We start from the raw sequence: 26,137 nt of genomic DNA on the forward strand, positions 1-26,137 counted from the left end.
GTTTCTTTGCTTTATCCTCTGTGCCTGGGGCTGTGTGTTCTCACTAAATACCTATTGAATGAAGGAAGGAAGTGCTTTGTGTCTGGAATTCACAGGCATCTGGGAGAGGGGTTTTATTCCTTCCATTTCACAGATGAGAGAGTAGGCTCCCAGGGGTTTATTAGCTCACCAGTTGCCTACACCTAGTAAATGGCAGGGCTAGAATTCAAACTATCCTGGGATCTGTGTTACCCCAAAGCTCACATTATTGATTACTACACTATGTTAGTTTGGGTGGTCAAAATAAAACCCACGATAATTTGTTCTTGTGTGTGTGTGTGTGTGTGTGTGTGTGTGTGTATTTATTTAGTTGTAAAGAGCTTGTTATATGTTAGGCATTATTCTAAATGCTTTGTTCATATTTAATCCTCTCGTCATTTAATCCTCACAACCACCCTGTGAGGTAGGTGCTGTTATTATCCCCAGGTTTACAACTAAGCCCGGCAACCTGGTTCCAGAGCCCACACCCTTAATCACTGTGATTTGCTGCTTCTTGACTTCTCAATGAATTTGTGTGCATGTTTACAAACAGTATGATTTCGTTGCTTCTCGTGAATTCTTCTGTTTATAAAGTGCAGATTTCAAAACTCTCTTCAGGCGCTGAATTAATTCTACCTGAGTCCAGTGGAGAGTTCTGCAGCACAGCTGGTCACCAGAGAGTAATGGTTAGAGATGTGAGATTCTGTGGAAGGCCTGTTACATACAGCAGCAATCAGGCAAATAAGAAAAAAAGATTGCTAGAATCTGAACCAAAACGATGAGAGTCTTAGGGAAGGTACAACAAAGCACTTTGGGAATACAGATGTCTAGAATGTTTGAAAAGACAAGACGGTAATAGAACTCTGAAGGTGTGAGGCTATGTCCCCGGCCCCAGTGAAAGTTACAATGGAAAGAATAATCCTTCCCAAGTTTTCCCTGGGCCTTTGCCTGACACAGATTAACACCAGCAGAGTGGGGCAATGTAGGTACCTGACTTTGCTGAGAATTTCTGGGGAAGGGCAAGGAGGTGAGAAGCACATGATAAATTCACAAGATTCTTTTTTGCTCTAACACTTCATTAAGGAAGCGGCACTTAGCTTTGAATTCAAGAAGTCAATAAACAAACCACAAGAGGAAAATGAAATGTTCTTTTTCAGACTTGCACACCTACCCCCGTGGAGCGTGAACCTTATAAGGGAGAAGTCATCACACTGAAATCAAGAGGGACAAAAGAAGACTCTACAGCTGGGACCAGGAAATAGACCCACCCCTGATCTGGGTGCTGTTGGTAAGCGATAATGGACAAAGAAAATATTCCTTCATGACAACGTATAAATATAGCATCTCTCTCTTATAAGCATTTGAAGAGTCCAGGGTAAAGGTCAAAGGCTTCTAAGTGACATAAGACTCAAGTACAGTTTAGCTAAGGGAAGACTGATAAAACACCTCTTGACACAAAACAACACTTAGATGAACCTCCAAATTTATTCTCTGAGATGTTAGGAAACATTCAACAAGAGCCTTGGAGAATCAAATGTGCGCAAGAGGCAATAGGCTGGTAACACAGAGATTACTGAGGAAAGCTGGCACTGCTTAAAACAAGGAGTCAACTTCATGGTCAAAATTTATAAATTGATTAAGAATTTATCTGGAAAAATGAATTTTCATATTGTAAAAGCAACTGTATTCTAGAACTCAGAATGAATGAAAAATGAATCAAATGTAGCTTTTGGGGGATAATTTTTCAGGAAAATTATTGGATAGTATTTGGTGTACTTTATTTCACACTTGATTTTTGGAATACTATTATAGATGTGCCCATTTTTGAGTGCTTCATCCGTTTTCTCTTAGTATTTTGACATAGAGATCTTTCTTTCTTGAAGTACCTGTTATCTTCTTCCTTGTTAATTTTCTTTTTCTTTTTCTTTTTAAGTGTTTTCTGGTCCTGCGCCGCCAGATGCCTGTTTGACAGAGGCTTTGTTGTGATTTAAGCATCTCTCTAACTTCACTTCCACTGACTTCATGAAATCTATATGCTTTGTCAGTTTTGCAATGTCACTGGGCTCTAAGTTTTTTTAAATTTGGGATACATTTTCAGGTCTTTGCAGAGCAATCTGCAAAAAGCTTACATGAAAGGCTGACATGATGGATAGATGCTTGTGTTAATTAGAGGCACTGTTTGTTAGAGGACTCATGTTATACATACCCCGTTAGGCATTGCACATTTTCACATTACGATAACCTATGTTTTTCTCCATAAACTCCATGACCTGAATAACGAGGCTTTGGGCATTGTGTGCTGTGCTTTCTTTCATTAGTGAGAGTTGTGAGCCTTTATTCTATAGCCACAAGTTTCAGCTTCTTTGTCATTTCCTGACTATTGGAATTATTCTTGCAAACCAGGAAGATTGTGTTAAAAATTCAAAGGAAGATTAGCAAGAGGAAGAAATTCTATCGAATGCTCTAACATGCTTTTCACAGCATTTGCAGGAGCAGGATTAGTGTTTACTTTGATGATAGCATTTCTTGAAGGTTAGGCTTGAGTTCTGCCTCTGTTTGTTAGAATGTTACACCGAGTTCCTTTTATTCTGGGCAAAATCAAAGTCAGAGAAAAAGATGTTGCTGTTCCCATCACAGTTAAACGTTGTCAGCCATGGAGAAGCAGGCCTTACTTCAATTCCCCAAGATCCTTTTGAAAAAATAATCGCTCCAGGCCTCTTTGATTTCCTTTCAGAAGCAATTGCTGTCGTTCTCACTGTGACTTTGAGGCTGTGTGAGATTGAGGATATAAATGAATATTATTGTGTTGGAAAGTCTTTGTGAAAATTCATTGGTGATACTTTAAAATGTCATTTTTGCTTGTGCTAGATTTCTTTGAATTTTTAAAAATCAATCTTTTGGTTAAAGTTTTTTATTTTAATGGCTACATTTGTTTAAAATAGCAAACTCTGATTTTACGTTCTATTATAAATAATAAACATTTAGATCTTCATGTTATATCTTGTTATCTGAATTACATGTGTCTTCTAACTAGTAGCATTGGGACTCTGGGAGGTTGGTTGTGATTCAAAAGCATAATTTCCTGTGTGACATCTGCTTCAGCAACTCCTGGAAATCAGGTCCCTCAGCAAACCCCATGTCGTCAAATTAGATTCTCAACCTTAATATAACTCCAAGGCAAATTATCCAATCACACTGACAAGTGCAGGGTTGGAAGGAATTAAATGGAATCAGCGTGGCTGAAACATGTTGCAGTGACATCCTCTTTTCTGTGCTTCCTGGTCTCTACTGGGATCCTGCTGTGTGTGCAGAGAAGCTGAGCTTATATTTCTTCTCCTGGGTAATCAGGTCAAGAGGGATTTTTCAAATGTGGATCAAGTGAAACTCAGGGCAATTGTGCTCTCATTGCAGGTATATCTGCCCCTGACTAACTTAGATCGGGGGTATAGTCACACATTTCACAAAGGGTAGTAGGAATCCAGTTTACGCAATTGTAATTTGTATTGAACACACAGAAAACAGGACAGTGAACTACATCTAAAGAAGAACCACAGGTATTTTTTTCTCAGGTAAGAGATACCTTAAAATATTTTATGACTTTTACTTTTCTCCTCCGCTTTGGTTGACAATAGAAACTCCACAGTAAGATGACTGAATCGTCTGGGGAAAAAAATAATAAGCCACTTTTTTCTTTAGATGCCAAGTCTCACTCATCCTTTAGTATTTAACTGAAATATCACTCCCTCCCAGAGGCTTCCCAGGTCTAGCACGACAGGGTTAGGTCCCACTTTATGTTCCTCCACAGTACGGCGCGCCCTGTACCCCATCACAATACCATATCTTACTGCATGGTAATTACCTGCTTTACTTGTCTGTCTCCTCCAGCAAACTGCAAGCTCATGCAGGGGAGGGCCTGTCTGGTTCACTGTTATTTCCCTAGCGTTTAGCTTAGTGCCTGGCAATCGATAGGCATTCAATGGGTATTTCATTTCTAAATAAAGGAGGAGGTGAAGGAATTCCTTCTAAGTTCCTAGATTGATATAGATGAAGTTAGTGAGCAGTCTCAACAAAAATAGGAATAAATTTTGTGGTCAGGGTGTTTTAAGTGAATAATACAGATTCACTACCAATTTGATAGATCTATTTGAGAGGATGAAATAGCTATAAGATTCTGCATCAACAAAGTCATTTGAAATGATTAAAAGGACCCCTTTACTGCTTTTACTAGGCTTTGTGGCAAATATTTTGCAGAAACATAGTTCTAAATAACAATAAGATGATTGGAAAACATGACTCAAGCTATTAATATTTTTACCATGTTTTTGGGATTTCCACTGATATACAGAGTAAAATCCCTTCGTCACAAGACAATTGCATTTTCAAAGTCTGCACAAAGAATAGAGGTAATGAGTAGGCTTCCTTCTCTATATTCACCTTTCCTTGCGTCCTTCCTCCGATGGGCAGTGTGACGTACTGGGAAGAAAAAAAGTGTGAGCTCTAAACTTTTATTTACTAGCTATGAGGCCTTGAGTCATTTTTAAAATTAAAATATATTGTGAACTTATTACAACATACAAAAAGCAAAAAACAAAACAAAACAAAACAAAACAAACAAACAAAAAAAAAACCCCATAATCATACCTAGGTACCTATCATCCCACTTAAGAAATAAAACTTTACCAATACAGTTGAAGTGCCCTATTGTCCTCTCCTTTTCCTTTTCCTCTTCCTCCCCCAGGGGAACCAGTGTCCTGAATCTGGTGTTTCAGTCCCATGACACCTTTTAAACCTTTGCTATATATGTACATATGTCTAAGCACTATGTTGTCTGTGGTTAAATCTTATAAAAGTATTATATAGTGTGTATTGGTTTTTTTGTTAGTTTGTTGCTGTTGACTATGTATTGCTTTGATTCCTGCTTTTTTGCAGTAAAGGTGTTTGGGAGATGTTTTGATAGGTCTCGCTCTCATTAACCATGTTATTGCTACGTAATATTCCATCCTATAACCATACACAACCTATTTACCTAGTATTTTCCTGTTGATGGGCATTTAGATTGTTTGCATCGTCCTGTTGTCACAAACAATGCTACAGGAAGCATTTTTGTACAGGGTTCCGTGTATACACCCAGAGAGTCTCTAAGGTAACCGCCCTCAGGAGAGAGGAGTGAGAATGATGGGTCCTAAAATGTGCACATTCTTCTCTTACTTTGCTACCGGCAAGTTGTTCTCCTAAGTGGAAAGTTATGCCCTCAATAACACAGTGTAAGACTTGCCATTGCTCCACGTTCTCATCAACGTTAGCTATTGTCCAATTAATTACTTTTGCCAATCTGTTTAATAGAAAAGGCATCTTATTGGAGTTTTAATTAGCATTTTCCCAAGTGCTAATGAGGCTGAGCTCCTTTTCGTTGTGCATTTTAATTAGTCTCCCTAAGCCTCAGTTTCTTCATTTATAAGACAAGAATAATAATAGTATCAACCTAATCCATGAGTGTGCTGTAGGGTGACAAAGCCCGTACTGTCTGGTCAGCACATGCCAGCGAAGATTACTGTGCAGACAGCCATGTGATGAACTAATAAATGGTGTGCTACCCAGAGACGGCCAAAGTCTTGACTCTTCTCTTTCTGTGGGAAGCTCACCAGGCTTGGTAGTGCCAGCTCCTTTGGCAGCGCCAGAAATACAGAAGCCAAGACTGGAAGGGCAGAGGGAGAGCCGGCGTAGGATGAGAGTGTAGTGTGGGTCCAGAGAGGGCTGTGAGGTCAGTGGACACAGTGGTCCAGGGGCCTGGCACCATATCAGCAGTCTGAGCAGGAGCACCAGCTGAAATATGTGGAATGGGGAGAGCCTGGCTCTCAAATGCCACCTGTAGGTCCAGCAGGTCCCCATATCAGCATCTGCCAGCTACACCTGGGACCCTCTTCTCTCAGTGTTTTCTCTGCCCTCTGTTTGCCCACTGTACACGAGGCAGCATCCTACAGGGAAAAGATCATGGGGCCTGTCGCAGGCTTTAAAGTCACAAAAGCTGGTTTGGAACCAGTTGCATACGATACTTCTTGACTTCCCTGAGTCTGTTTCTCTATTGACAAAGTGGTTCTAAATAACACCTCCTTTGCAGAGTTTCATTGAAAGGATTCATTGAGATGATACATGTAAAGCCTCTGACTTCCCACCAATGGAGGGTCAGATTTGTCCTCTTCTCATTGCCCTGCTCCCACACTAGCTTTTCCTCTCTTCCTTTCCTTGTTTTTCCATCTACCCCCTGAAAACCTAAATAGGTTAATTCAATTTCTTTTTGTCAGACGCACTTTCTCCCTTTCCTTTTTTTTGGAGAATATCTGTGGACAAGTTAAAAAATAAAAATCAGTGGACCTATTGTTTGTTAAACACCTACTGTTTATGGAACATGGAACCACACCCCTTACAGTTGGCTACCACTCTCCCTCAAATGCAGTGAGTGGAACAGAGAAGGGCTTGATGAAACCTTTTTGAAGGAGTGAATTAATCTTAGGAATAGAAGATGATGATGAGGATGATGATAGAGAGAAATAATTCATGAACGAAAATAAACAGTAGAGCAAATCATTGTTTGCTCTAAAAGCAGGGGTCAGGACTGCATTTGTTTTAGGAGCTATCCATAGTGTGTCAGGAGACTTTGTAAAAATATAAATGACCAGTTTTGAAATATATTTGCCCGTGTTTTATCTCACCTATACAAATAATCTAACATGATAAAATAACTATTATACAGAGGGTGCCAAAAAAATGTATACACATTTTAAGAAAGGAAAAAAAACTATTAAAATTGTAATATAACGAATGATGCTAGCATTTAAGGGATTAACGCCATCTTTTGAGCGAACGTCATACTACACATTGCTACCATAATTCATTCAATTCAACTTTGAAAAGTAATACATAGATAACATGTCTTAAAAATGTGTACTTTTTTTTGGCACCCCTGGTATTTATTACGCAAAATAGTTGCAACTGCATTATAGTTGTAAATTCCTTGAGGGCAAGGGCAATTTCTTAATAGCTTGTGCCCCAAACCACACCAGCACAATGGTTTACACAGGGTAGAACTTTACAATGGGCTTAGTGAATTGAAATTACAGGAAGACCCCCGCCCCTCCCTCCCATCCACAGCTTCACTTTCTGTGGTATCAGTTATGCATGGTCAACAGCAAAATAAAAATACTAAATGAAAAATTCCAGAAATAAACAATTCATAAGTTTTAGATTGTGCAATATCTGAGTGGCATGATGAAATCGTGTACCATCTTTCTCTGTCCTTCCTGGGCATGAATCATTCCTTTGTCCATCATCTCCATGCTGTATACACTCCCCACCCATTAGTCAACCATTTTAGTTATCAGATTAATTGTTGTACTACTGCAGTGCTTATGTTTAAGTAACCCTTATTTTACTTAATAATGCTACCACATTCACATAACTTTTATCACAGTACATTGTTATAATTGTTCTATTTTATTATCAGTTACTGTTGTTAATCTCCTACTGTGCCTAATTTATAAATTAAACATTGTCATAGGTGTGTGTGTATAGGAAAAAACATAGCATATACAGGATTCAGTACTATCTGACATTTCAGGCATCCACTGGGGTTCTTGGAACAGATCTCCCAAGGACAAAGGGGGACTACTATAATGTATCATGGCTGAGAGGATTTAGAGGAAAATGTCTGAATTTGGAAAGGTGTTCTGAAGGAAAAAATTTTTAAATCTTGCTTTATGATGATACCCAGGCCTGGCAGAAGAGCAAAAGAAATACATTTTAGGAAGGGGAATAGTACAACAAAAGTACAGGTCAGCTTCAGCCAGGGTCATCAGCCATAGAGGTTCACCAGGGACTGGCCATTGTGGCTCTGTGGGGTAATGGGGGTTTACGTAACAAGCTGTTGCAGTAAAGATGCATTAACAGGACTTTTCCAAGAATTGCTTAGAACAGGATGTAGGCTCCGCTAGAATACAGAACCTTCACCATTTTCTTTAATGAAGCCTGTAAATGTGCTCAATAGATTCTTAATATAACATTTATTAGGTATCTGGACTAGCATTAAGCTCTGTACAGACACTTATTTAATGCTCTCTGCAGCCCTATGAGATAGGTACTGTTATTATTCTGATTAGACAAGAAAACAAAGGCTAAGAGAAGGTAAGTAATTGCCCAAAGCCACTCATCTGGCCAGCAGGTGACCCAGATGTTAATCCTGGCGCATGTCACTCCACTTGATCACTCTAGTGAATTCAAGACTTTCAAAAGGACTCACTCTTGAATGATGAACATCATTAGAGCACAGGAAAAAAAAGTCATAGCAGCTAAGAGTCATTAAGAACTTACCACTATGAAGCCCCTACCTACTTTACAAGAATTAGTTCATGTCATTCTTTCAACAATACCAGGAGGTGGTGACCCCCATTTTATACATGGTGAAACTGAGGCATAGAGAGGTACATTATCTGTAACTTCTTAGATCCCAGATATTGTAAAGGACGACCTGGAAGAGGGTCTCCAAGACATATGGAGATTTTCAGTAAACGGTTTCTGAACCACCCAAGACAATCCCGGTGAAAGTGCATCACCTCGTCTCAACAGACTTGCTGGAAAGCTTTCTCTAACTAGTGATCTCTGTAACACAGGAAGAGCAGAAGACAGGATTTTCTGAAATCGATGTCAGTTCTCATGGAATTGATTCAATTCTTTCTAAGAAATCTGGCATTCAGGTAAGGATGTTTCTCTTAGAGGAGCCTGAAGCATGAGTTGTCTTCCTTTTATGCATTTTATTTAAGAGAATTGAAACCAGATTTGTTGTTTTCCCCCTTGCATCTTAAGTCAAGAACTCAGGTTGGAACTATGGGCTGGCGAGTGGTGGGTGGGATTGACTCAGAGGCAAATGGCCTCTGAGTGGGCTGATTCTCTAGGTGTGTGTCCCTCTGCTGCTGAGTCAGTGCCAGGGACCAGTGGGAGCCTGGTCGCCGCTGGTCCCTCCAGCCATCGAGGAAATGAACTTGAAGCAGTGTCAAGTCTAGTCCGGGGCTTTGTCACATCCATCAGTGCCTCTTGCCATGGGACACCCTGCATGATGCAGAGTGGGGTTGACTCCAGAAACCCGATGTCAGCCCAGCTCTGCACCATTTGCTTGTGTGGCTCCTGCAAGTCACAGCTCTGCTCTAAACCCCCACGTCTTCATCTTCTCAAGAAGGAGGTGTCATTGGCTGTGTAGGGAGGCACTCGAGCAGGGACTCTGGAGTCAAATTGACTGGATTCAAAACTTGCTTCTGTCACCACCTTTGTAACTTGGGCAAATTACTTAAACTCTCCCACCCTCGTATGTTCCATCTGTAAAATGGCAGAATAAAAATACCACCTAGGGTTTGGGGGAGAGTTAAATGGGATAAGGCATAAGTACTTAACACTGTGCTGAGCACAAAGTAAGCCCTCCATCAGCGTCAGCTACTGGCATTCCTTTGTGCTGGCCTGCTGTATTCTTCTATGTGGAGGCAGCATGAAGCCATCTAACGCCATCTTAGGAAGGGTCAGTCCCCTCTGGGTCACAGTTTATGGCCATTGTTGCTCATCAGTACAATTACAAAATTAAAACTCAAGCCAAAAGACACAACAAACCTTTCTGCAAAAGAGGTTCTAGGGTGACTGATTGACTATTATCTTCCTATTTACTTTTATTGTTTCCTTGATTTAAAAATTATCACATTATTTCCCTCCTAGGTGCAGGAAAGCACATCCTCTTGCCCCAGTCAACTGTGAAACCACTAGAGAAAAAGAAACCTTGCCGTTTTCTTTTCAAATCTCATGAACCAACTAAACATAAGTTTTTCAGTCTCATAAAATATAGTATTGTGTTATCGATGAATGAGATGTCAGTAGTAGATGGCATTAAAATATTTCTGCAACTAATTCTTCCCAAGTCACAAATGTTTCGAAATTTTATTTTCCCAGAAACCAAGCTTAAATCGTGGGTGTTTATGCCTCAAATGTTTGTTAGGAGAGAGAGAGAGAGATTTGCTGGATGAAGTCTTCATTACATTCTAATATGGATCAGACTTAAATTTCATTCACACAGGAAGTGAGAGGATCGTAGATTTGAGGCCAGAAATGTCTTTGAGCCCCACATAGACGAGATGAGGAAATGGAAACCCAGAGGCTGTGTGGCCCTGGGCTCCACCCCGGCTCCACTATTCCCTACTAGTCATGCCCTTGTACAGCTAATGTTTATTGAATGCTTACTATGTGCCAGGTATTAGCACCAGAGACAAAATTGTGAACTAAAGTTGATGTGATCCCTACTTGCCTGGGAAAAACAGATATCTATCAAATAATCACAAACCTGCCTAAATGTGTAACTACTTCAAGTGCTACAAAGAAGAGGTATACAATAAAATGAAAACCTGAGAGAAAAGATTTGATGATTTGGGGAATGGTCGGGGAGGGCTTCCCAGAGGAGGTAAGACCTGAAGAATGACTAGAAGATAACCAGGCAAAAGAGAGCAGGAAGAGTCTTCCTGCAGAGCAGTATGTGTGGCTGCGGATGCAGAGGGCAAGGGCCTGGAAATGTGAGTAAGGTAATGAAGTTTGGAGTAGCTGGTGAGGGAGAGAGGAGACAGGCAGAGAGGGTGTGGGGGGGGGGGGAGAGAAAGAGAGCGAGAGATTCTTTTTCTTAAACCTCACCAGGGAAGAGCTCTGGGTCTTTTATTCAAATAAGGAAAATGGGGAACAGAGAATGGGGAAGAAATCAAGGTCACAGGAAGGGCAGACTGGAACACCAGCCTCTGGGCTCATGGTCCAAAGCTCTCCTCTGTGGCTTGAGCTATAAAATAGGAGAGAATACATTCAGTCCTCTAACTGCAGAAAGCGTTGGTGTCTTTTGATGACATGTGCCAGGCACTGAGCTAGGTGCCGGGAATGTAGCAATGAAGGACCAGCTCAAAGTCCCTAAGACCAGACAGACGAGGAAATCAGTGGTTTCAGTACAGGGTGGTAAGGACTGTGGCAGTGGCAGGCTGCTTTGGAGCAGAGAGGAAGGATGCCAACCAAAGGTCCCTCTGCAACTCCAGTGACCTGTCTGGGTCTTCTTTGCTCACCTCCTTTCCTCTGCCCTCCCCCCTAAAGCTTCCTATAGCTCCTGCAGCAATTGTGTCACATTGAAGTTACAGTCGGCCCCACATCCAGAAGGAATACATGTATGGGTCATGGTGATTATTTTTCAAATAACTGACAGTAGATGTTCAAACAAAAATTCATACACAGGTATTTATAGTAGCATTATTCCTACTAACCAAAAGGTGGAAACAACTCCAATGTCCACCGCCATTGAATGCAAAATAAAAGGTGATCCATTTCCCCTGCTGTCCAAAAGTAGAGTGTTCCTATGAAAACGTTTGTAAGCTTAAATGGCATAGCGTGAAGAAGCAATGACCATTAATTTATATGGAAAATCTTTTGAGTGTTCCCAGACTCAAAAAAAACCCTACCAAATTATACCAAATAATGCATCAAACCTAGAAGAGCACTAACATACAGTAAAAGCAATGCCAGTCTTGCTGCTGAAAATGCATGTTGCCTCTACAATCGCTCACCGAAAACAACGCTGAATGCGAGTTTTGCTCACCATTTTTTTTTGGTAAAGGCAAAAATCCTCTTCAGTTTTCTTTTGGTTAATGAAAACAGGTACTAATGGAGGTCTTTTTTAAAAGTGAAGTGGCCTAATGCGAACTTTCAAGAAGTGGGGGATTCCTGTACATCCATATAATGGAATATTATTTAACTATGAAAAGGAATTGGCGTACAGATACATACTACAATACGAATGAACCTTGGAAACATGCTAAGCAAAAGAAGCCAGACACAAGACCATGTATGGTATGATTTCAGTTATATGAACTATCCAGAATAGGTAAACCCATAGAGACATAGAGCAGATTGGTAGTTGCCAGGGGCTCAGGGAAGAGAGAAATGGGGAGTGACTGCTTAATGGGTATGGGATTTCTTTGTGAGATAAGGAAAAGTGTTCGGAAATTAGAGAGTGGTGAAGGTTGTACAACATTGTGAATGTGTGAAAAGCTACTTTAAAATGGTTACACCAGTAAATTTTATGTTGTATGTGTACTTTACCACAATAAAAAAAAAATCCAAAACTTAAAAATAATAAAAGGCACACATAACTATTTTCAAGTAAGTTGGTTAATGTAAGTGAGGGATTTGGGAGTTTAAGCGGTTGGAAAGTTTGAAAGAAAGATGGCGAGAGGGAAGTTGAAAGGTGAGTATCTCCTAATGACAATAAAACATGTTCACACGGTCAGCTGCAGTGCCCCTCAGCTCTCTTCCCAAAGTTAAAAAGCCAAGTCCTTCTGATGATCAGAGAGGGACTGTGAAATGGGCAGAGACTAGGACTCAGCAATTGTCACTGTGAAAACACCATCAGAACCCTAGCTGGTTATGGAAACAGTTTTGTTATGCCAAGTTGTTATAACTGAGCATTTTCTTGAATCACTTTCATTTGTTAATTGAACGAGAGCGTCTGGATCACCAGTCTGTGCCAGTCATTGTACCCTGTGGGCTCCACCTTTACTGCCACTGAGGTCACCTACTTGTACGCTCCACCCACTCCTCACACTGAAACTCTGTGGGATGGGACCTCCAACAAGTGACTTTGCTCACGGTCATGAGACGTGACCACAGAGATCTGTGGTCAACAGGCTCCCGAGATCATGTCCAAGAGCCTGTGCTGTTTGCCGTCTTCTGCCCCTTTCTAAGCTGTGTGGCCTCAGGCAGCTCACTTAACCTCTCTTAGCTTCAATTTCCGGCATTAGAAGTGGTAACATCCACCCAGTCTAGTCCTAGGCTTATTGTGAGGCACACATGAGATAATAAAGTCTATAAAATTGGTTTGAAACTTATCAGATGCCGGAAAGAGTTAAGAGAGCGCATTTTTAGAGGGGGTAAAGGGTACAGGTTTTGGAGCCCAGCCACCAGCATCCTCTACCCAGCAGACCGTGGACTTAACCTCTCCGAGCTTCAGGTTCCTCCTCACTGGTCAATGGGGGCAGTAGCACCATCAGAAGTTCGTTGTGAGGTTCACATGAGATCAACGCGCACGAAGCAACCAGCACGAAGCTGGAAAGGAGTGAGTTATAGGTAACTGACAGTGACTGCACGCTTTCCAGCCAGCGCCATTTCCCTGAGTCACTGCAGGCCCCTGCAAAGGGACTGCAGGAAAACACGCTAGTCAGAGCCGCCTCCCACACACCTCGTGTTTGTGCCTGTCCTGTTCAGCAAGATCTGACTGGGCCTGTCACCAACTCGGGCCTGGTAGCTGCGTCCCCTACTGAGCTGCGCAGCCGTGAGGATGCGGCTGAAAGAGCTGCCGGGCGGTGGGCGGGGCACACGCTGATTTCAGCCGCTCCTGTCTTTCCCACACGCCTGGAGCTTTCTAGACTCCTCTCAGCACTACAGACAGACCAGACGTCATGGGAGTTGTTTGTTCTCCACTCCCCCACTTTCCCAAGGTTTGTGTTCTTTCCTTACGTGGTTTACAATATTCTGAGTTACTTTGCATCTTATGGGCGACTCACTGTAAATAATTATCCAGTCTTGGGAATTCTAGTAACAAGACCGCTTGTTTTCTCCATTCCAAAAAAACACACCCCATCCCTGCCAATCAATATTTACTGGCTTTGCCCAGGTTTACTGAACATCGAGAAGATGTAGACACAGCCCTTAGAGAGCTCATGATAAAAAGGTTACAGGGAAAGGAGTCTAAAAGTTACCAGGTTTCTTGGGAGTGTAGGCATGTGTACTATGCAGGAAGGGCTGAGATTTCAAGAGTTCCTGAAAAAAGGATTTTCTTGTTGTGTTTTATTTTTCATCCTTTTCTTTCCTTCTGTTCTTTTCTCTTCTTCTCTCTCTCTCTCTCTCTCTCTCTCAGCAACAAAGGAAAAATGCAGCTTCCTGAATCTTAATTGTAGGTTCCTAGAATCTACAATTATGCCACTGGATCTAATGGGAAAGGGAAAATGAAAGAAAGAGTTGGTGTTTCTGTTTATTGAAATTCTTTGAAAGACACTGGCTTTACACTAAAAAGGAAGCACCCTTAGAATAAGAGTGAGGCATGGTGTGGGCAAAGATTCAGAAGCCCAAAAGGCAGTGCCTCCTGCACCAAAGGACACATGACAGGCAAGGAGCCCAGAGCTTGGCATGAGAAGAGGGCTTTCATCACTTCTCAGTGTGTGGCCTGGGGAAAGTCACATAACCTCTCTGAATCCCAATTTCTTGATCCATGAAATGGAACTGATACTAGCCACCCTACTTACTTTACTGCATTGTCAAAAGAACCAAATGAAGTTTGTGCACAATAAAACAATATGCATGCAATGAGTAGAATATAATTATAATATCAATGTCATACTCAAAAAAAGTTACTCTGGGAAGTTAGTTTGTGGGAAAAAGAAAAAAAGAAGATTCAGAACCAGAGAGATTGTAAAGGCCACGGGAGATTTAAAAATAGATTGGTGAGATCACAGTAATAACAGAAGGGCAGTTTTGCAGGGAGAATGCCAAGAAATGGAGAGAATAACTGGGACCTGAACAGGAAGTTCAGCCTTGGTGACCCAGGAGAAGGAGGTGTTGCCAGGCTCCCCAGGAGGAAGCTGGAGGCTTTGTTCCATGATACGCTGAGGAATGGGGTTGGGGAAAAGCTAATGATGTGTTGTCTGTGAGTCACTGCACCATCCCTGTTGAAGGTCACATGCAAAACCCAGAGCCAGGAACACATGCCAGCCAAGGTCAGCACTGTGCTCAAGAACCTGTGGAGAAGATGCGCTGGGCCAGGAGGACCAGGACAGTGAAATGAGTTGGACATTCTAGGCAGGTTTGGAGAGAGCCCAGCAGGAGGCCGTGGAGGGAGGTCAGAACAAACATGCGGATGTCTGGGCAGAGGGGGCTGCCAGCAGGTGTAAGGACCCACCACGGGGATGGGGTTGGAGGCCAAGACCAGTTTGGAAGGAGCTGGAATCCTAAGCAGGGTGGCAAGGATGCTACTCCGCCAAGAAGGAAAGCTGGCAGGCCCCCTGGAATAGGACCAGAGTAGCAGGGCAAAGGGAATGGAGTTGATTTCCAGAAGTGAGACGCAAGGATCGTGTTCAGGTCTTGCTACTCCAGAGAGCCATAAAGGACGGTGGGCTCCTGTAGACCTGGAACCATGTCTCATTCCTCTCTGTAGCCTTATTGGCTGGTGTTCAGAAAGTAATCAGTGTTTGCTGGAATGAACCAATACATGATTCAAAATACCGAACACGCTTTGAATTTTATTCCCCTTTTTGTTGGCTTTTGACAGCCTTTGGTTTTCTTCCTAGTGCCAGATAGCCAATGTGGATACCACCCTCACTGTCGCCTCTGAGATCTCCTGACCGTCTAGCATGTGTCTGGCCCCTTCCCTCCTCTTCATACTGTGTATGCTCTGAGGATGGTTGTGTTTCCTTTAGTGGCTGGTTTCCGTGGCAACTTGTTCCTTCATTATGGCGCACCCAACCTGTTTGTAGTCACCAGGCATTGCCGTACTGTACCTTACTCAGTTCCCAGCCGTGTTTGCATCCTGTCCTGATACAGAATGTCTTTCATTAAGAGAACATTGCCTTCTCAGAAATTAACTTTAAAAATGCATTTACACACATTATGGCTTGATTGTTTTCAACTAGAAATATAACATTTCTCCACAACTTCCTTGCCAAGAAACAAGTTTCCCTGTCAGCTGTTTTCACTGACTCTTTGCACAACTTTTTTCTCCATGAATATTGTAAGCCAGCCCTGGGAAGAGTCTCCAGGAGAAGCATTTGGCTCCAAAAATAATGTCTCAGACTTTCGCCAACTTCTGTAGACTTTACCCCTTGATGGTCACAGTCATGTTCAGATAATCAGCAGTCTCGCCCTCAACACTGGAGAAGATATGAACACCATCTCAAGAAAACGTAGGCACAAGAGTCACGATGCGTATTTCATCTTATTGCACTGTGTTATTTTTATTAGACTGGTCCATTTGCATTTTTAAGTCTTCCAACATGGGTTTCATCACTTTAATGACATAGGACCTATCTGACCCATTCTTAGAATTCATCTTGTTCCATGCCTAGAGTGTCTCTTGACCATACTCTCTTTCTCAGCTATAAACTTGTGACACTTTTAGAAAACACTCAGACGGAGCCCACTAACGCCAGTTGAGGATCGTCTCATCTTTGCTTTTCAAGGTAGATATTCACACCGGCTGACAGAACTGTCTGCCACATAATTTCCCCTTGTAGCCAGAATAAATAGTCCCATCCTTGGTCCGGCAGCTAGTCCTGTCCATCACTTGGGGCCCTTCACCACCATTCCTTGCCTTCCAATAAAACACCATATTGATTCCCGCATTTGGTATCTCTCACTTATAAGGCATCTCATGGCTCAGATCACTATGTTGCTGAGGTCTTCCCTCTAGATCCTTTCCTCAATGCCCAGTGAGTCTCTACGTAGCAGATCATTATTTATTTATTTATTTATTCATTTATTAATTTTTTTAATAAGATCATTTATTTTTTATTTATTTATTCATTTATTTATTTATTTTTATTAGTTCCAGGTGCACAAAACAAAGTAATACTTAGATGTTTATCATTTATATCCCGCACACTGTGTCAACCCCTCTCTCCCCCCATCCACTCTCCCTCTGACATCGCACACAGCCATTACATTTCCACTAGCAGATCATTTATTGTGCCTAAGGTATAATTCCAAATTCCTTAGAACAAGTTTCCTCTGACTGTTCATCAAAAATTCAATTTTGATTTCTCCTGCTCTTTTCATGCCTGCAGTTAGAGCTAAGGTGCACCAGAAGGTATGTAGAGTTCATCCTAACTACGCAGCTATACTATGAACAACTTGTAAAGATATTTTCTAAAGAGTTGGGTTTGCCTACTATACAGGGGTAATTCATGTAGGGGAAAGTCTTTGCTGGTTGTTCACTATACTGGGTTGAATTGTGTCTCCCCCTGCACCCCCTTCCCCAAAATGTTCAAGTCCTAATCCCTCCTACCAGTGAATGTGACCTTATTTGGAAATAGTGTCTTTGCATATGTAATTAAGTAAAGGTGAGGTTATACAGAATTAGGGTGAGCCCTAATCCAACCACTGTTCTTATAGAAGGAAGACTGTCATGTGAAGATGAAGGCAGAAATTGGAGTTATACTGCCATAAACCACAGAATGCAAAGGATTGCCAGCAATCACCAGCAGGTAGAGAGACAGGGAAGGATCCTTCCCTACCTTCTAAAACTGTGAGAACATACGTTTCTATTGTTTTAAGGCACCTAGTTTGTGGTAATTAGTTATAGTAGTCCTAGGAAACCAATACTACATCCATTCACCAACTGGAAAACTAGACAAAGGTGAGAGGTTTTTGAATCTCTAGAATTTTGTCCTGCCTCCAGTGTTCAATGCATCCATGAATAAATGGAAAACTTCTCAATTTGTTTCTTGGAGGCTAACACTTTTTGTACTTTTGGATGTGAGAAAAAAATGGAGTTCTTCCTCAACTGACGGTGATAACATTATTATCCATAAGGTATTAGACCCTTACACTGGAGATACTACCTAAGTATTTACAGCTCCTCCTGGTGTACAAACGCCTGATATCCTGATGAGAGACTACTTGAGAGCCCTCTGACCCTGCCACACACCACTGGACCCTCCCTTCAGGCCCAATGAGTAAATTAAATATGACCATCTGAGTTAACTCATTAACTTCCAAGTGCAGCAGGCAACTGGGTGTTGGATGTAATAAGTAATGGGAATTATAAATGACCATTGTAAATTCTCTTCCGAGGAAAAGCTCTGAATAAAGTGCTCTTATAATTATTGTGTTGTTGTTTTTGGAGAAAGAGTTCTAGCACTGGGAGGCAACGGGGATGCTAAAATAGGGGTGGAAGCAAACGCATGGGTTTTGTTATTGGAAGAACAGCTCGATCCTTTTGCCCACACAGTAAAGAATTACAGATGAGCAAACATGAAGATGTAGAGTAAGGAAAGTTTATTAAAGTACGTTCTAAGGGAAGAACATGCCAAGTCAAGAGAAGCAATGGCGCAGAAGGGTTTGTTGCCTCTGAGCCAGCTCCGGTTGTGTGACAGATAGACTTGGGTCATTTGATTGACGTGTGTGGGTTATATAACCCATTCCTTTCTGCTCATGCCCTTACCCATAATGCACACGAAAACCCATGCAGGGGAGAGGCAGTTAAAACCACAATGCCAATTTATTGTAACTATATTATAATTAGGCTAAAGGTTAAACGAAGGGTAAGCTTTAACATTCTGTGCAGGTGTCAAAAACCAGATAATTCTGGATGGATTTTAATTCCCTCTTATCAGGATGTTCTAACCAAAAATTAGTCCCTAGAAGTTGGACCTGGGTGGTCCCTGGGGAGTGGACCTGGGCCTTGCAAGGCGCCATTACCTTATCACCCACCCCTCCTGTTGCTCATGCCTACCTTCTGCAAAACAGTTTGGTAAGGAAATGATGGTAACAGTCAACACTGGAAAAAAGGGAGCGTTAAGAGATGCTGTAGCAATAGAACTGGGTGGGTATTGACTAGAAGCAGACTTACAAATAAAGCTGACTCCTAAGCTGAGAAAATCTGAAAATATCTGTTTGGGTCACTGACTGTGGTGGGGAAATAATCTTTGGCATAAAGAAAGGGGGGAATGAGGATGAAGAGCTGTCCGACGCACAGGCTAATGGGGCTTCGTAGAGCCTTCAGAATCACTGACTCTACGTGCCACATTTTACGGGAGAGGAACGGAGGCCCTGAGAGGTGAAGCCACTCAACCACAGTTCCATGGCTTGCAAAAGGCAGAGCCAAAGTCCTAATCCTGTACTCTTTCCAAATTAGAAGTCAAGAACTGGAAAAAGAGGGAAGGCTGAGACCTAAGGATGTAGACTTTGTAGAACCCCACTTTATAACTGGTAACACACACATTTCCCAAACGGGAAGAGGCCACACACCGCAAGCTCATGGTGTGACAGCTACTCTACTTTTTAAAATTAATGCTGGTATTTATCTCTCACATTTAAAGATGAGGCAAGTTCCCATAAAAATCTGGGTGTCTGGCTGCTCTGGGAGAAGTCAGTCGATCTGTGAGAAACTGAGTAAGAGCTGCCCTCCCTTCAGATGGGGTGTGCACAGGATGTGTGGCCCCTCTGCCTAGCCAGCTTCACAATTTATATTAACTACATGGTCCCTGTCGGCCCTGGAGTTTGCAACCCCTGGAAGAGAGCAAGAAAGGGAAAGGCCCTGAGCCAGGGGCCAAGAGTTGAGACTGTAAATGTCAGGGGGGTAAAGAAGCCCTCCAAGGAACCTGGCGACAAGCAGAACCAGAAAGCCCAGGTCACAGAAACAAAGGGCTTGACCAAAAATTCAGGGAGAGAGTTTTCATCTGTTTTTAGCTAAAGTAACAGGATGTGGAAACCGAGAAAAAACGAGGTCAGTTCTCCGTACTGCACAATGGAAATGACTTATGCAAAACATCCTCTTTCCTATTTTTAACGAGATCACAGAAGCTTCATCAGAGGACTTCCTGCTGACTAACCCTGTTGAGGCACCTTTCTCTGAATTGCATAAATGCCATCTACATAGCCTCAAGAACATTTGAGAAGAAGAAAAACACCTCTGAAGACTACTGCACACAGAGCATTCTTATAAATAGTGTTCTGAGTGGGATCAGGGTGTTGTGGGCCACAGCTTTCTGGAAGGTGTCTAGGATTTCATGGCTGAGTGATGCAGAGGCTCAAAGAGAAATCATTTGTTTAAGCTGCATTAATGCTCCCGTGATATTTTTGCTCTCGAAAGTATAGTGAGGACTGATTTCTAGTGTAGATAACGCGGAGAATTAGGACAATTTTTCAGCAAAACTATTTTCTAGTTGTATAAATATCCCTGTAGCAGGAGTCGGCATTTTCTTTCTTTCTTTTTCTTTTTTTTTTTTTTTTTTTTGAGAAAAGGAATCAGGACTGAGAGCCAAGAATGCCTTATAGGCAAGAACCACGTTGTGACAATGGCAGGACGTGAATGTCAGCAGAGACCTCGGTGGTCAAGGAATGCGCCCTTTCTCATTTTACTGAGGGGGAAATGGAAGTATTGGGGTTGCTGGAGGGGTCCCCTCTAACCCCCTGGGTCTTACCACCTGAGTGCACCCCACTGACTCCCAACTGCCAATTTCTGCATCTCTTTGCCTGGGGACTTTTTTCAGAACTGAGGAAAGCCAGACATGCCAGGAAATGAATATCAGCCAGAAGCAGCAGCAGCCCAGAATCAGAAACTGGGAGGACGTGGTGTGTAAATCCCCTTGTCCTTCACCCCTCAGTGGGACGGTGCCCAGGCACGGTGTCTGCAGCGGTTTAGCACAGAGAGAGTAGGCTGCTGGCTTTGGCAGGCAACTATCTCGCTGGAAGTTAATCATGTAATAATGTTGTTTTGTTTCCTGTGTGTGTGTTATGTATAGTTTATACATGTAAAATGTATATACTGTGTGTATATTATATATGTGTGTAATATGGATATATAATAAATAATGTAGATATGTGTATGTATACATGTATATTATTTTTATTTATGGAAGGTGATACTGTTTTTCCATTTACAATGATGTTATCAAGTTTCCTTTTAAAATGACCTTACTTAAGTAAAAATGCTGAGTTCATTTAAAGAACGTTTAAGTAAATGATAGAGCTTGACCTATGCCAATGTGATAAAACATTATGGGGGTTGTGTATGAGTGACTGAAGTTAGCCTGACGTCTTCCTGCTTCATTCTGCAGATGTCTCAGGTGCCCCAGGAATTGCCAAGGTGGACAGGAGGAGGGAAAGCAGGCTCCAAGCCACCTACCTTTATTTCAAGCAGAGCGACTGTGTCTTTGCCGAGTTGGGAAGTGGTGAGCTAAAGACTGAAATAGAAGAAGGGGTCTGCTGCTTGAAAGAACAATAGTTAATACGTTTGAAAGTTTCAGATGGAGCCCAACACTCAGTTGATCAAGAAATTGAGGCCCAGAGAATTTAAATGCTACCTTCCAGTTCCCACAGGGAGGCTGTGACAGAGCCAGGACGAGGCCCCATTTATGTAACTCCCACCCGTGCTCTCCCCACTGTGCTCACTTTCTGAGGAGGCTGGATTCGGATAGGGCCGTGAAGGGTGGGAGGAGGTGAATGGGGAGAGAAGATGGGGAGCGCCTCACAGATGGGGGGCCCAGGAGAGCAAGGGTGTGAAGGAGAATGCAGGTGACTCTTCCAGGGCTCAGCCGGAAAGAGCTTTTTGACTAAAGGGAGTGTTTAGGCAGAGGAAGAGTAAGGAATAAAGTGAGGAAATAGGCTGGGATCAGATTGGAGGGGAGCTTGAATGCCTGCTGAGGGCAATGCTAACTCACCAGGACGTGTGGGTCCAGATCTCTGAGCTGGGAAATGACATGCAAACCGTGTTCTGGGAGGCAGCACAGTAGAGAGTAACTATGTTTGAATATTGTTTCTAGAGCACACTGTGCACAATATACTTAGCCTCTCAGTGCCTCAGGGTCCTCATCTATACAACAGCAATAGCATCAGAACCTCCGTCATGAGATTTTGGTAAAGATTAATGGAAATTAGACACCAAAAACAGTGTCTGGTACCCAGTAAGCACTCAGTGAATACATAATAGCTATTATGATGTTTTCTAGGAAAGACTGAATTGTGTCCAGAGAGGAAGTGCCTTGGCTATGCAAGTTAGTAGCAGAGCCAGAATTAGAAGTCAGTTCTTCTCCTTTCTAATTCAACACTTGTCTTTCATTACCTCCTGTTTGAAAACAATGTATTATTTATTTTCTCGTATGTATTAGCATTGCCACGTGCAAGACATAGCATCCTTCTTGTCTCAGTGCAGACATGCTTCCACAATGGTTCCCTTTCAGAAAACAATTTTGATCAATTTCTTTCACTCCTTAATTAATATATCACGTTTAGTGGGAGTGCACGGCTCCCTTTGAAAATGCAAGACTTTCAATTTTCAGGTCTTCAGCCACTGACATTGCAACCTGACTTTAAACCTTATGAAATTACCTATGACGTTTAGAATTTAATAAGTATTCTGATTGCTTCATTGTGTCTGTGGAGAAAATAACATTTATTTTGACCAAATCTTATCTTTTCCCTTTTTCATCAAATAAATCATACTTACGACCCAAGAGCTTCTGTTGTTTTTTATGATTCACTGATCAACCATGAAAGAACAAACAAATCAAGTGCTGAAACTTGGGTGACATCCTGTTGGAGATTGTCTCCAGGAGACTGCAGTCTCCCAGAGAATCATAGAATTTCATAGATGGCAGCTTCCTCAGAGATTCTGTGTTCCAGTTTTCCTCATCTTTATAGATGAGAAAATTAAGCTCAGAAAGATGAAGTGACTTTTGCAAAGTCATCCAGCTAGTTGGTGGTAAAGAGGAATTTTGAACCCACTTTTTTTCTGGCTTTGAGTCCCCATTACATCATATCCTGAATCAACTCATGGATTTCTATAAAGTCTTCCTGCATCATCAGGCAGGCCAAATTCAGCTTGCCACTTGTTTTTCCAAATAAAGTTTTACTGAAACACAGTCATGCTCATTCATTTACTTACTGCTTTTGGCTACTTTCTTGCTACAGTGGCAGAGGTGCATAGTTCCAGCAGAGACCACGTGGCTGCAAAGCCTAAAATAATTACTAACAATGGTCACCCCAATAAACTTTAATTTAAAAAAAATAATAATTACTGTCTGTCTTTTCACAGAAAAAGTTCATCAATCCGTGCTGTGCATATCAAGCCTGGTTGAAATTCTCTTTTTTGTCTCTACTCTTTTTGTAGCAGACCCTACTGTCAAAAGTTGAAGTAAGTGGGGTTGTGCAGGAAACAGTGGGAGAGGAAACAGAAGAAAGAGCTAACTTATTTATCTAATTTGGGGAGACATTTTATGTGTAATCTCAATTCTCAAAAAGATACGATCAGACTACTATTTTAAGCCCCATTTTATAAATAAGAAAACTGAGGCTCAGAGAGACAAGAGCTAAGTTGCCTAAGCTGATGTCACTAATAATTAGCAGAACTAGAATTTGAATCCAGCCTTCCTCATTCCAAAAATATGTTCTTTCTACTATACCATGTGACTGTCCTAGTCGAAGTTAAATTCTATTTTTTAAAAATGTGATATCCCATCCCCCAAATGGAAATAATATAATGAAAAAATAATATTGGGTGCCACATCATGTTCATTACTGGTTGAAATTGTCAAATTTATGATGCCGTCATCTGTTTTGTTTTTGCTTTGATGCTCATTTACGTAAGTGGGGGACTTAGACTGCAGGACAGTAGTTTTTGACAATTAGCATTTTGTACTATTGAAGAAATTTGACGGATTAATAGCTCTTTTAGCATCATGCTAAAGAATGGAAGTCCTGTGTGTATATCACACAACTAATTACATCGATACCATGTAGATGTGGGTATTTTTAATCAACAATCTCTCCTCTCCAAGGCTTGCTACAATTCTCTAAAGCAGCAGGTACCAAATTTGCCTGATTCCTCAATCAACCGTGAAGTCCCTTAAAACACAGATTCTGAGCACCCTCCCCCCTGCTCTCCAGTCAGTATATCTGGGTTGAGGTTTGGGAATCTGTCATTTTCTTTTCTTTTCTAACCTCTGAAGGTGATTCTGATGACCAGGCAGCTCTGAGAACCACTGCTCTGGGTAATGAGTGGATAGCCGTCTGCATCTTTGTCTCCATCCTTCCTGGTCCTCCTGTGTGTCTTCTAAGCCTGTCGTCTTCCTCAGCCCCAGGCTGTGGTCCATGGGCACAGTGTTCCCTGTCTTTGCTGAATGAGGCTGGCAGTGGGGGCACCTCACACACCACAGTGTGTATTTCCCTGGCATCCAGTAAAGTAGTACAAACACTTTCTGCCTTCATTGTAGTCACCGTGGCTAGTTATTGCTTTCATTTCTCTCCTTGCCTTTTCCGCTTTCCATTTGATTTGCACAAAAGCTTCAAATGACAAATCCACTCTGATTTCTTCTGCTTTCTGACTACAGAGGTGAGGTTTGTAGACACCCAGCATTTAGATGATAAAAGGCTATTATCCCGGGTATCCTGCTATTCGTCTCCTTTTCCTTGTCCGGCTTTTAAAAATGTCACTACAGCCATTAGTGATCCAAACCAAAAGGGACTTTGAACCCTGAAAGTTTGGTGGCCTGCCACACATTATTAAATCTTTCCTCCCTACTATGTGGCAGTTATATCAGCATAATATAACAGGCTTTTAAATATACATATATAACCACATTCAACCCACATTCCTTTTTCTAACCAGTTCCTCTCCCTTCCATAGTATAAGTTAAATAAAATAATTGACCTCAATGGTCTTTGTCACTATTACTGACTTTGGGTGAGAAAGCTAGTTCTTACTCCCTTAGGATGAGATATGTTTATTTTTTTCTTTCAGGTGAATTAAGACAAAAATACACGATGTGTAAAGACTTCAACATAATCCATATTATAATTAGGATTGATTAGGTTCTAACAGAGGAAGTAGCAGCCTATAGAATCTAAAAAGAAGAAAGACCATGTTTAACGTGCTGAGTAGAACAATGAAAGAGAAGGTATTTGGAATTACTGTATCTTACTGTCAGCGAGAAACACAGCTGACAACAGATATGGAGTCAATGAGGACATCAGAATGACACCTGAAAGACCTTAACAAAATATGGCCACCAAGTTGTGATTCATGAGATGAGAAATGGTGACTTAGCCTATAACACAATATACTTTTATAAGCCATTAAAATTAGTGGTGAAATGGGAAGCTCTATTACATTAGGGTGATATCTTTCTGCCTCTACAAGATTAACTGAGCACATTTCACAATAAATGTCTCAAGAAATTTAACTAACCATTCATTTAAATCTAAAGTGGATAAGCTGCAATTAAATAAGCATTTTATGTCCCAAGTTAGACTGGCCCTGATGAGGAAGCCTAAATCTTGTTTTCAATATCAAAATTGCCTTTTATGACAGCCCTCCTTGCCAGTCCATTTCCCCAACAGGGACAAGCACTTCAGAGTAAAGGCAAGCTTGCCTAGCAGACAAAGACAGCAAGACACTCTCCAGAAGACTTGTGAACTGTTTAAAGCCACCGTCTGTTGCAAACAGCAGAGATTATGCTACTTCGGAAACATAGTTTTAATTTCAAGGAAGTTAAGACCCCTTTACCAAACTCTCCAGCGCCCTTAAAGAGAAGAGGGGTAAACTGGGCATTCATAGGGGCTAAGGCAGAGAACCTGGCCATTGTTTCTAAAGGTACTGCCTGCTCAGTGCCTTCAGCACTTACCAAAAGCTACCATATATTGTTATTTATTGACTAAGCATCTGTCGGTCTTCCTGACTAGACTGGAAGCATGCCAATGGCAGGGACCATGGTGAGTTGTGTGGGCATCACCAACATTTCCTATGTGCCCTGTTCAAATGTTTGCTGTAGATATTGATAATGATTAGGTAGATAAATAAGTCAGTTAATTAGAAGAATTTAGAAAAGCAAAAGCATCCAATTTCTGCTAAAAATCGAGCAGTTGATTCTTTGTCTTACCTAATGTGGGGCAGATCCCTTCTCTGTAGGAAAAATAAATGCAAAATGAGTACAAAAATTCACACGCTGTATCAGTTTATTAATATATACATTTGTTTGTGTAGAAAACACAATAAAGCATAAAACTACCGGAATATTTCAATAAACCCAAACTATACATGCACATTCACTTTCTCTGATCCTGTTTTGGTTCAAAGTCATGCCAATTACATCAGCATTTGCCAGAGTACGGGCTGTAGAACTGGTGCTATGGAGTGACAATAGTTATTACAGATAAAATTGTTCCATGGTTTAGTAATTGGGGGAAATTCTGGGTGAAACAAGATTAAAAGAAATTTCTACGTTATACGGTTTCTCAAAGTTTTTAAATTATGCCAATGTGCTTTATGAATCTTCAAGTTTGGAAGGCAGATTGTATAGAT

The 26,137-nt window shown here is 41.6% G+C and overlaps 1 protein-coding gene across 2 annotated transcripts in view; it reads left to right on the top strand.

Moving 5' to 3' along the window:
• Positions 1 to 22,241, top strand: part of DPYS (dihydropyrimidinase) — a 96,514-nt gene extending 74,273 nt beyond the window's left edge. Inside the window, exons 9-10 of one of the 2 annotated variants that reach the window (XM_074316270.2) lie at positions 1,176 to 1,306; positions 20,898 to 22,241. In XM_074316270.2, coding sequence (XP_074172371.1) covers positions 1,176 to 1,280 — 105 coding nt within the window. In that variant the 3' untranslated portion in view covers positions 1,281 to 1,306; positions 20,898 to 22,241. Of the gene's footprint in view, positions 1 to 1,175; positions 1,307 to 1,951; positions 3,016 to 20,897 lie in introns of those variants that run through there. The other variant, XM_019750646.3, reaches the window with a different exon arrangement.
• The last annotated feature ends 3,896 nt before the right edge of the window (positions 22,242 to 26,137 follow it).

This window comes from Rhinolophus sinicus, chromosome 6 (assembly GCF_057876585.1).
Source record: "Rhinolophus sinicus isolate RSI-liver-muscle chromosome 6, RSI-T2T, whole genome shotgun sequence".
In the NCBI taxonomy this organism is placed as follows: Eukaryota; Metazoa; Chordata; class Mammalia; order Chiroptera; family Rhinolophidae; genus Rhinolophus; species Rhinolophus sinicus.